At 55.9% G+C, this 11,324-nt stretch overlaps 1 protein-coding gene across 4 annotated transcripts; it reads left to right on the forward strand.

Annotated features, from left to right (window-relative positions):
• The first annotated feature begins 5,617 nt into the window (after window positions 1-5,617).
• LOC138806817 (menin) lies at window positions 5,618-11,276 on the forward strand. Of its 4 annotated transcripts, none has more exons than XM_069992170.1 (10): window positions 5,618-5,688; window positions 6,044-6,504; window positions 7,216-7,424; window positions 7,593-7,721; window positions 8,027-8,067; window positions 8,148-8,235; window positions 8,815-8,951; window positions 9,309-9,444; window positions 9,838-10,002; window positions 10,164-11,276. In XM_069992170.1, exons 2-10 carry the CDS (start codon window positions 6,060-6,062, stop codon window positions 10,641-10,643), a joined length of 1,830 nt encoding a protein of 609 aa, XP_069848271.1. In that variant the 5' UTR covers window positions 5,618-5,688; window positions 6,044-6,059; the 3' UTR covers window positions 10,644-11,276. The 4 variants fall into 4 exon arrangements, with proteins under 4 accessions (XP_069848271.1, XP_069848270.1, XP_069848273.1 ...); XM_069992169.1 differs by having other exon boundaries at window positions 5,641-5,676; XM_069992172.1 differs by lacking the exon at window positions 5,618-5,688 and adding an exon at window positions 5,693-5,778.
• The last annotated feature ends 48 nt before the right edge of the window (window positions 11,277-11,324 follow it).

The raw sequence follows: 11,324 nt of genomic DNA on the forward strand, positions 1-11,324 counted from the left end.
TAGGACCAGCAAAAAAAAAAAAAAAAAGAGGAACAGGAAAAAAAAGAAAGAAAATGGGAGGGCAGGAGCTAGAGAAAAATGTGGGTGGTTTAAGACCAGATCTCCTGCCAGCCACCCCTGGCTCAGGCCTGTAATCCTAGCTACTCAAGAAGCTGAAATATGGGGATCATGATTTGAAGCCAGCTTGGGCAGGGAAGTCCATGAAAGTATCTCCAATTATCCACCAAAAAGCTGGAAGTGGAGCTGTGGCTCAAGTGCTAGAGTACTAACCTTCAGCCAAAAAAAAAAAAAGGTAAGGGACAGCATTAAGTTCAAACCCTAGTATCCACACTGCATTTTCAAGAATCAAATGACACAGCCAAATAGGGTAAATTAAGACAGTGTCATGGGGCAGGAAGCGTGGGCAGTATTAAAGCAACCTACCAAGGAGCAGCAGTGCCAGGGCCTGGGCAGCAGTGACCCCAGGCAGCTGGCCAGGAAGACAAAGGGGTGGCCAGACCGGAGCCCTAGCTTGTAGTAACAACCTTGGCCAGGCCTGAGAAGGAAGATAACTCCCCCACCCTACTCTGCTCCCAGACTCCACTTTTCTTCTGCCTGCCTTTGAGAAAAGCCAGTCCATCAGCCAGAGCCCTAAGACCTCAGGCACTGCAAATATTAGAGGGCAGCCTTGGGCACACATGGAGCAGGGTGGAGAGAGTAGAAGGGAATCGGAGGCCACTGAAGAAATCTGGCACTCCACTGCCCACCCAGGAGAGGATGCTGAGAAAAGGAGGGAGAGAAGAGGAGAAAGGCCTCAGGAAGCTTACTTGTTCATAGCTGGGGTTTTCTAGAACCAGGCAGCATGCTGGCCTGAGAGCTGGACTGGAAGTCCTGAGTCCTGGGATCAGGACAGGACCCAGAGGGTAGGAGGCTGAGCTCCAAGGCTTATTTATGGCAGGATTTAAAACTGGAAGAGCTGGGCACCAGTGGCTCACACTTGTAATCCTAACTACTCAGGAGACTGAGATCTGAGGATCATGGTTCAAAGCCAGCCTGGACAGGAAAGTTTGTAAGACTCTTTATCTCCAGTAAACCACCCAAAAACTGGAAGTGGTGCTATGACTCAACTGGTAGAGCACTAGCCTCGAGCTGAAGAGCTCAGGGACAGTGCCCAGGCCCAGAGTTCAAGCCCCACGACCAAAAAAAAAGATACTAAAACTGGAGGAAAGTATAGGACCAGTCTAAAGTGCCTGGTTGGGAATGGAGGTTGGAGGTTTGAGTTTGAGGGCCTGATTAAGAGCCCAGGCTGGAGAGTTAGATACTCCGGATTATAGTCTATGCAGTCATGAGTAAGTTACTTGCCCTCAGTTTCCCTATTTATAAGTAGGAATCATAAAACCTATCTTATGAGATAGTCTGGTGATACTTCAGTAAGTAATGATATACAATGCCTTTGGTATCAAAAAATGCTTCCTCTGCCTTTTGGGGTATACAGATCCATAGACAGGGTCTAGGGATAAGGGATAAGCAGGCCTCTGGAAAGCTAAAATCTGGAACCCTGGGGCCAGGTTCCATCAAATTGGAGAAGTGGCTGCCTCCTCCACACCCAGAAACAGACCAGCCAAAAGACTTTCAGAGGGTATGGGAAGGTGGCTCAATGGTAGAGTGCTTGCCTTGCATATATGAGGCCCTGGGTTCAATTCCTCAGCACCAAATAAATAGAAAAAGCTGGAAGTGGCACTGTGGCTCAAGTGGTAGAACGCTAGCCTTGAGCTGAAGAGCTGAGGGACAGCACCCAGGCCCTGAGTTCAAACCCCAGGACTGACCAAAAAATAATTATTTTGCCCAAACCAGGCACCACTGATTCACACCTGTAATCCTTGTTACTCAGGAGGCTGAGCTATGGGGTCGAGGTTTGATATCAGCCTGGGCAAAAAAGTCCATGAGACTCTCTTTTCTTTTCTTTTTGGTTGGTCGTGGGGCTTGAACTCTGGGCCTGGGCTGTCCCTGAGTTCTTCAGCTCAAGGCTAGCACTCTACCACTTGAACACAGCACCACTTCCGGGTTTTTGTTTTTGGGTTTTTTTTTTTTTTTTTTTTTTTTGGTCGGTCGTGGGGCTTGAACTCTGGGCCTGGGCGTTGTCCCTCAGCTCTTCAGCTCAAGGCAAGCGCTCTACCACTTGAGCTACAGCACCACTTCCGGTTTTCTGGTGGTTTATTGGAGATAGGAGTCTCACGGTCTTTCTTGCCCGGGCTGGCTTTGAACAGTGATCCTCAGATCTCAGTCTCCTGAGTAGCTAGGATTACAGGCGTGAGCCACCAGTGCCCGGCTTTTTTTTTGGTTATTAATTGGAGCTAAGACTCTCGGGATTTTTCTGCCTGGCCTGGCTTTGAACCACAATCCTCAGATCTCAGCCTCCTGAGTAGCAATCCATGAGACTCTTATCTCCAATTAACTAACAAAACTGTATGTAGCTCAAGTGGTAGAGCCCTAGCTTTGAGCACAAAAGCTCAGCGTTAGTCCTAAATTCAAGGAGTCCCAGGACTGTCGTACACACAAAAAAATTATTTGGGGGCTGGGAAGATGGCTCAGTGGTAGAGTGCTTGCCTTGCATGCATGAGGCCCTAGGTTTGATTCCTCAGCACCACATAAATAGAAAAAGCTGGAAGTGGCACTGTGGCTCAAGTGGTGGACAGTGTCCCGGCCCAGGGTTCAAGCCTCATGACCGACCAAAAAAACATTTTGCCCAACACTTTATATTGGCAAATTCTAAACCTCCAGGAAGATGGAGAATATGAGTTCCATATTCTCTTCATTGGGATCCCCTATCCAGGGGCTGTGGGTATGGCTCAGACACTGAATTTAATTCCCAATTTTGTTTTTTGTGCCAGTACTGGGGCTTACACTCTTGCTTGGCTTTTTCGCTCAAACTGGTACCCTACCACTTAATCCATCGCTCCACTTCCAGCTTTTTGCTGGCCAATTGGAGGTAAGAGTCTCAGGATTTTCCTGCCCAGGCTGACTCTGAACCGTGATCGTCAGTCTCAGCCTCCTTCCTGAGTAGCTAGGATTACAGGCGTGAGCCACCAATACTTGGCTTTTTTCTTTTCATTTAGCTCAACATGTATGGCTCATGTCCGATTTCTTTTTTCTTTTCTCTTTTTTTTTGTCAGCACCAGGGTTTGAACTCAGCACACTTGGCTTCCTTACTCATGGGTGGTACTCTACAACTTGAGCTAAACCTGCAGTCCAGCTTTTTGCTGGCTAATTAGAGGTGTTGTCTCTTGGACTTTTCTTCTTCATCTGGCTTCAAATAATAATCTTCTAGGTCTCAGCCTCCTGAATAGCTAGGATTATAGGTTCTTGGCTTCATTCTTCATTACCTCCCCCTTCCCTCTCTTTTTCTCTCTCTCTCCCAACACAATCTGTCATCCTCCTGCCTTAGCTTCCTGAGTGCTGAGTGTTTATACCACCATGCCTGGTCAACAGCTAGACTTCTGGGGTGAGGGGATGTTCTTTGGGCAGTACTGGGAATTGAAATCAAGGCTACAAGCTTATTAGACAAGCACTCTACCATATAAGCCATTCCCTCTGCCCTTGTTTTTGGGTGTTTTTTTGCTTTTTTTTTTTTTTTTTTTTTAAGATTGGGGAATCTTACTGGGTTTTTTGTTTGTTTTCTTACTATCTGATTTTTGGGGGGAGGGGGGCCAGTCCTAGGGCTTGAACTCAGGGCCTGGGTGCTGCCCCTGAGCCTCTCTGTGCTCAAGGCTAGCACTCTTACCATTGAGCCACAGGGTCACTTCTGGATTTTTCTGTTTATGTGTGTACTGAGGAATTGAACCCAGGGCTTTGTGCATACTAGGCAAGCACTCTACCTTTAAGTCACATTCCCAGCCCTTTTTTCTGGGCCCCGGGGTAGGTGGAGGGTTGGTCCTGGGTCTTGAACTCTGGGCCTGGGCTCTGTCTCTGAGCTCTTGAGCTCCAGGCCAGTGCTCTACCACTTGAGCCACAGTGCCACTTCCAGTTTTCTGGGAGTTTATTGGAGATAAACATCTCAGGGACTTTTCTGCCCCAGCTGGCTTTGAACAGTGATCCTCAGATCTCAGCCTCCTGAGTAGCTGGGATTATAGGCGTGAGCCACCGTCGTCCAGTGGGTCTTACTGTTTTATACAAACTGACTTTGAATGCTTATGCTCAAGTGTTTCTCCTGCCTCAGCCTCCCTGAGTAAACTGGGACTAGGTGTGTGAGCTTCTACGCCCAGTATTTAACAACCAGGACACATTAGTAAACAAAACACACGTATTACCTGTCCTATGGAGCTTGTATTTCAGTGGTAAGAGACAAATAACAAACACATTAGATCATATGTCAGAACAGTGGTTCTCGACCTGGGGCTATTGAGACCTTGGGTAGACATCTGGCAGTCTAGAGATGGTGACAGCTGTCACAATAGGTTGTGAGCACTACCACTTGAGCCACAGCACCACTTCCAGTTTTCAGGTGGTTTATTGGAGATAAGAGTCTCACAGAGGGGCTGGGAAGGTGGTTCAGTGGTAGAGTGCTAGCCTTGAGCTGAAGAGCTGAGGGACAGCGCCCAGGCCCAGAGTTCAGGCACCATTACCGGACCCCCCCCCCAAAAAAAATACTTGCCTAACAAATAGGAGTCCCTGGGTTCAAATTCCAGGAGGACTGCCCACTTCACCCCACCTCCCCCAAAAGAATGAAGTGTGCAGCCCTGTGCATCCTAAAACGGTCTTCAGGGCAGAGTGCTTACCTTGAAACCGAGAAGCCTACGTAACAAGGGCTGGCTCTAACTCGGGGTCCTCGCGCCCCAGCCTCTGCGCGCCGCGCTCTCCACGCCCCTCGCGCCCCAGCCTCTGCGCGCCGCGCTCTCCACGCCCCTCGCGCCCCAGCCTCTGCGCGCCGCGCTCTCCACGCCCCTCGCGCCCCAGCCTCTGCGCGCCGCGCTCTCCACGCCCCTCGCGCCCCAGCCTCTGCGCGCCGCGCTCTCCACGCCCCTCGCGCCCCAGCCTCTGCGCGCCGCGCTCTCCACGCCCCTCGCGCCCCAGCCTCTGCGCGCCGCGCTCTCCACGCCCCTCGCGCCCCAGCCTCTGCGCGCCGCGCTCTCCACGCCCCTCGCGCCCCAGCCTCTGCGCGCCGCGCTCTCCACGCCCCTCGCGCCCCAGCCTCTGCGCGCCGCGCTCTCCACGCCCCTCGCGCCCCAGCCTCTGAGCGCCGCGCTCTCCACGCCTCGCGCCCCAGCCTCTGCGCGCCGCGCTCTCCACGCCCGGCCCTGCAAGTGTTTCAAAATAGCTTTTTTTTTTTTTTTTTTTGTCCCCTACGAGGACGCGCAGGGACGACTGGAGCGCGCCTGTCACTCTCCGAACTACATCTCCCAGAAGACACTGCGGAGCCGCCTCCTCGCCAGCGCGCGATAGGGGCTGATCCAATCGTTGAGGACCTCGAGAAAGTGGCCCTGTTTCCCTGCCCCATTTTCCCCCCTCCCCCACCCCCCGCAGGCTTTCTGAGCAGCGAAACTACGACTCCCATAAGGCACCGTGCGCCACCATTTCCAGACTCAGCAGGACGGGGCCGGCTCAGGACTCCATTTCCCAGCAGGCGACGCGGCACGAGAGGCGGGACTCTGCTTCCCAGCAGGCTCCAGGCGGCGAGCGCCGCGGTGCCTTGTGTGGGATGTAAGCGCGGAGGTGGGCGCGGGGGACCGAGGCCAGGACTCTCCTTGGGATTTAGGGGGCTGACCAGAGGTCTCCTTCTGGAAGGACTCCAGGGTTCGGAGGGTATCGTCGTAGGGAGAGGGCGGGACGTTTTTTGGAGGCCCTCAGAAAGGTCCTTGGCGCCCACCCCTGCAGGGCCGGGGGTCGCGGGTTTGGAGGGGACAAGGAGGCCCTTCTTCCTCGGCCGAGGGGTCTCGTCGACCGAGGAGGGGCAGCTGGTGGGCGCAGGTGAAGGGGGCGGGGAGGCGGGGGAGCCGTGGGGGGGCCCGGTCGGGGGTCCCCTCCCCCAAGCCAGACCCTCTTTCTCTCTCCCGGGACTCGCCGGCAGGCCGCCGCCCACCGCTATGGGGCTGAAGGCCGCCCAGAAGACGCTGTTCCCGCTGCGCTCCATCGACGATGTGGTGCGCCTGTTTGCTGCGGAGCTGGGCCGGGAGGAGCCCGATCTGGTGCTCCTCTCCTTGGTACTGGGTTTCGTCGAGCATTTCCTAGCCGTCAACCGTGTCATCCCCACCAACGTTCCCGAGCTCACCTTCCAGCCCAGCCCCGCGCCTGACCCGCCCGGCGGCCTCACCTACTTCCCCGTGGCCGACCTGTCCATCATCGCTGCTCTCTATGCCCGCTTCACCGCCCAGATCCGAGGCGCCGTCGACCTGTCCCTTTATCCACGAGAAGGGGGTGTCTCCAGCCGCGAGCTGGTGAAGAAAGTCTCTGATGTCATATGGAACAGCCTCAGCCGCTCCTACTTCAAGGACCGGGCCCACATCCAGTCCCTCTTCAGCTTCATCACAGGTTGGAGCCTGACAGGTGGCCCCGGGGAGTAAAATGAATCTTGGCCCACCTCTTCTTCTCAGTGCTGTGTGGTTTACAGAACCCTTTTGAGACCTGGAAACCTAGTTCGGAGGGGCAGGTGTTTGTCCTTTGCAGTTGGGGGAAACAGATCCCAAGAGGGCAAGGGATGTGCCGGAGTCACAGAATGGCAGTACTGGGGCAGAAATCGAATCGCTTTACTCCAAAACCTTTCACCTTTCCTTGTGTCTGCTCAGTACCTTTAGCCCTGCCATGCAGTTTGAAACGCAGAAGGTGGCAGCAGATTGGGGGGGGGAGGGGAGGGGGAGAAGTGCAGAGATAAATTGGGAGGATTTGTTGGTGGGTGGCCACAGTGCCCTATTGTTACTATTGCTGTGATAATCTAATAGATGTGATGAGATAGGCAAATTTTTGAATTAATAGAAGTAGGTGACAACAGATAACAAGGAAAGGGCAGTGTCACAAGCTGGCTAGAGCTATGGTAGATCCAGAAAACACCTGTCCTTTTCTGGGGACAAGCATGTAACTGGGGAGGTGAGCCTCTCCTATGGAAGACATAGGAGGTATTGCTGGAGCTCCATTTGAAGCCTGGGGGCGCTGTGGGAGGGAATATGGCACATTGATACCTGGCTCCTCTCCCACTAGGCCAAAAAAGCCCAAGAGACCCTCTTTTGTTACTGCCCCCTTCTACAGGTACCAAACTGGATAGCTCTGGTGTGGCCTTTGCTGTAGTAGGGGCCTGCCAGGCCCTGGGTCTCCGGGACGTACACTTGGCTCTGTCTGAGGATCATGCTTGGGTGGTGTTTGGTCCCAATGGGGAGCAGACAGCTGAGGTCACATGGCATGGCAAAGGCAATGAGGACCGCAGAGGCCAGACAGTCAATGCTGGTGTGGCTGAGCGGGTATGTAAGACCTCCAACCTTGTCCCCTTGGTGCTCTGCTAACACAAGCTATCCAAGGGACTCTTCTTCCCTGGCCCATACACTCAGACCATTGCCTGCAGTTGTGTCCTGTAGCAGGCACACTGTGGGCCATCCTGACCCCTCTGCTCTTGCCCCCCCCCCCCCAAGAGCTGGCTGTACTTGAAAGGCTCATACATGCGCTGTGATCGAAAGATGGAGGTGGCGTTCATGGTGTGTGCCATCAACCCTTCCATTGACCTGCACACGGACTCCTTGGAGCTCCTGCAGCTGCAGCAGGTGAGGGGTGTGCCTGCAGCACTGGGCCTGGCCAGGCTGCTGCCTCAGCTTGCTAAGGGGCCCTGGGCAGAGTTCATCTTTCTGTATGTGAATAATTCCTTTCCAGGGGTTCCTGGGACAGTGGAATTGAGACCCGAAAGGGCTTTGATTCCCTTGAAGGATTGCTTCCTGAATTCTAGCCCTCTCCCTGGTTGGGGAGTCCTTAGTGTTCTGATCCCCCATGCCACCTGCTAGGAAGCTGCCCCCTCCCCCCCCCCCCCCCCCCCCCCCGGCTCATAACTCATAACTCTCTTCTTCGGCCCTAGAAGCTGCTCTGGCTGCTCTATGACCGGGGACATCTGGAAAGGTCAGTAAGGAGAAGTAGCCAGACTAGGGCTTGGGGGCCAGAGCGATGAGTTGCATCCTAGACTTCTGATCCTTTCCCAGGTACCCCATGGCACTAGGGAACCTGGCAGATCTGGAGGAGCTGGAGCCAACCCCTGGCCGGCCAGACCCGCTCACCCTCTACCATAAGGTGAGCATCTCAGGAGGTGGCAGGAGCTAGGCTTTGACAATGTCTGGGGTCTCCTTTCCGGGACATGCAGGGAACAGTTGAGGGAAGGGCTTTGGGTGTGTGGGAGCATCTTCCACACAGGTCCCCATTTTGTATCAAGTGCATTGTCTATAGTCAGGACTGCCCAAGGGGTGCTCTGCACTCCCCAGCCTACGATTGGCAGGGCCTCAATTTGTCCCCTTAGTATCCTTCCCATGTATAGCAGAGGCCACATGTGGGAGCACAGAGGGTGTTGGGTCTGGAAACCTCTGGTATTTTTGTAGTAGAGTGACAAAGCCTGGCTGGGGCTGGGAGCGCTGCCCCTCCCCTCCCTGGGCCTTGTTCTGTGGGGGTCCCCACCCCTATAATCCACTTCAGGCCTCAGCAGTCACCTCCCAGAGAGTTCCACAAAGGGGCCAGCAGGGGGTAGAGCTGGGGTTGGAAGTGGGGATGACTCTACAACTTCTCTTTTGTACCTTCCCTGTGTGACTCGATGGGGCATGCATGCCATCCCAGAAAGCAGGGGCTGCCTCCCTGAGGTTTCCCTGCCCCATCCCACAGGGCATTGCCTCCGCCAAGGCCTACTACCGTGATGAGCACATCTACCCCTACATGTACCTGGCTGGCTACCACTGTCGCAACCGCAACGTGCGAGAGGCCCTGCAGGCCTGGGCGGACACTGCCACGGTCATCCAGGAGTGAGGATCCTCCCACTGCGGCCTCCAGCCCTTCCTTTCCCCTTACTCAGTTTCCAACAACTCTTGTCCAAGACTGAGACCAGAGTTCCCAGCTCTGTCCCCTCTCCCTCCATTCAGTCCCCAGAGCAGCCAAGGCTACCATCCCTGAGGAAGTAGGGGCCTCTGGGTAGACCTTTCCCATTTCTTTCCACCAGTTTCTAGCCTAGCCCTACCTCCCCTCCTTAGTCTTGTGAGTACTCTGACATAGGTGCCCTTGTCTGGCTTGGGATGACCTGGGGGGAGAAAACCTGGGCTGTTCCCCCTGTTTGTTCCCTGGGGGCATCTGTCACAGATCCCACATACTCCCTGTTCTCTCAGCTACAACTACTGCCGAGAAGACGAGGAGATCTACAAGGAATTTTTTGAAGTGGCCAATGATGTCATCCCCAACCTGCTGAAGGAGGCGGCCAGCTTGCTGGAGGCAGGCGAGGAGCGGCCTGGGGAGCAGACTCAGGTGAAGAGCTGGAGCTTCACTGGAGCCCACCCTTGGACAGGGTCCCCATTACATGGCTGGGGACTGCGTGTGGAAGTTGGCCCAGGGCTGTGTTCTCTTGCAGTAGCCAAGATCCTGGGATTGAAGGAACTGAGGATGTTTGGGGGTTTCTACCCTGTCTCTTTGGGTATATGGGGTGGCAGCCTTCTCTTCCATGGCCAGGGTCCTCACACAGGGTTAGATGGAGGTAGGAGATGGCCTTCCCTCCTCTGCCCTGGCTGAGACTGGCCTTATAAGAGGAAGGAGGATGCTCCTGACCCCTACTCACCTCTGTAGTCAGTGCTCTGCCTAGGTGGGGACCTGCCTGCACCCTGGGTCTGACCTGTGCTCTACTTTCCCTTCCCCTTTGCCCAGGGCACCCAGAGCCAGGGCTCTGCCCTCCAGGACCCTGAGTGCTTCGCTCACCTACTGCGATTCTATGATGGCATCTGCAAATGGGAGGAGGGCAGCCCCACACCTGTCCTGCACGTGGGCTGGGCCACCTTCCTCGTGCAGTCCCTAGGCCGCTTCGAGGGACAGGTGAGGGGGCTGGGTGCTCCGTGGTATGACGTCACCACAGGGTGGTGGGACACTGCCATTCTTGGGGATAGATGGAACAGACCCTTAGCTGGGGTCGCTGGGGCCTGGGGCCCCGCAGTTCCCAACCGTGGTCTGCAATACCTTCCCGGCTGCTCGTCCAGGTGCGGCAGAAGGTGCACATAGTGAGCCGAGACGCAGAGGCAGCTGAGACAGAGGAACCTTGGGGTGAGGAGGCCCGTGAAGGCCGGCGGCGAGGGCCACGGCGAGAGTCCAAGCCAGAGGAGCCTCCGCCCCCCAAGAAGCCTGCACTGGACAAGGGCCCCAACTCTGGGCAGGGTGCGAGTTCGGGACCACCCCGAAAGCCCCCAGGAACAGTCCCAGGCACAGGCCGTGGCCCCGAAGGCAGCAGCGCAGCTCAGGCCCCCGCACCTGCATCACCGCCACCAGATGGCCCGGTGCTCACTTTCCAGAGTGAGAAGATGAAGGGCATGAAGGAGCTGCTGGTGGCCACCAAGATCAACTCCAGCGCCATCAAGCTGCAGCTCACGGCGCAGTCGCAGGTGCAGATGAAGAAGCAGAAGGTGTCCACGCCCAGCGACTACACTCTGTCTTTCCTCAAGCGGCAGCGCAAGGGCCTGTGACCTGCGGGGAGCCCTGTCCCACCCTCAGTCCATCCAGCTGGGCTTCCCCAGCTCCCATTCCCCAGCCAGCCCCGCTGCCTCCCAAACAGCCAGATTGGGCCTACAGCCTGGCTCCGCCTCCACCCCTCCCCAGCTCCCAGGTTTACAAGTACTCAGATGGTCGAGGCAGCGAGGTCCTCCAGCCATGGCCCTGCTCCTAGTGTGTAGTCCCCTCTCCCCGCATCCCGGCCGGCCAACTGGATCGAGCCCCCGAAAGTGGGCCACAGCCGAAGCTCTGACCCCCGCCTCCCTCGGCCAGACTGACCGACTGCAGGCTGTGGCCCTCCCACCTGGGGAGACTGAGGCAGGCCTTCCCCTAGGGGCCGAGGTCTGCCGGCCCGGGACTCTGGGGCACATTTCCACGGCTGGGGACCCCGCGTGCCCGCGCCCAGGGCAAGCCCTGATGCCAGGATCCAGAGCCCGTCCTCCTGGCCGGCTCCCCGCGCCCCCTTCCTGGACTCAGGGGCCCGGGGCCCGGCCATCCCCGGACCCGGAGGAAGCCTGCAGGGGGTGGGAGGGCGCGGGCCGAGCTCTTCCTGTTTTGTACATAGATTTATTTTTCAGTTCTAAGGCAGATGAATACATTTTGTTAAAAAAAAAAAAAAAAAGGCCTGCACCTGTCCGTGTTTCGTCCCGGGACCT

Source organism: Dipodomys merriami, unplaced genomic scaffold (assembly GCF_024711535.1).
Source record: "Dipodomys merriami isolate MVZ:Mamm:240054 unplaced genomic scaffold, mDipMer1.0.p SCAF_409, whole genome shotgun sequence".
Classification (NCBI taxonomy): domain Eukaryota; kingdom Metazoa; phylum Chordata; class Mammalia; order Rodentia; family Heteromyidae; genus Dipodomys; species Dipodomys merriami.

Excerpts from the sequence above, each read along its gene's own strand:
- LOC138806817 (XM_069992169.1), top strand. Across the intron at positions 8,068-8,147 it reads GACCGGGGACATCTGGAAAG|GTACCCCATGGCACTAGGGA; the intron begins GTCAGTAAGGAG and ends ATCCTTTCCCAG. Across the intron at positions 10,003-10,163 it reads TAGGCCGCTTCGAGGGACAG|GTGCGGCAGAAGGTGCACAT; the intron begins GTGAGGGGGCTG and ends CTGCTCGTCCAG.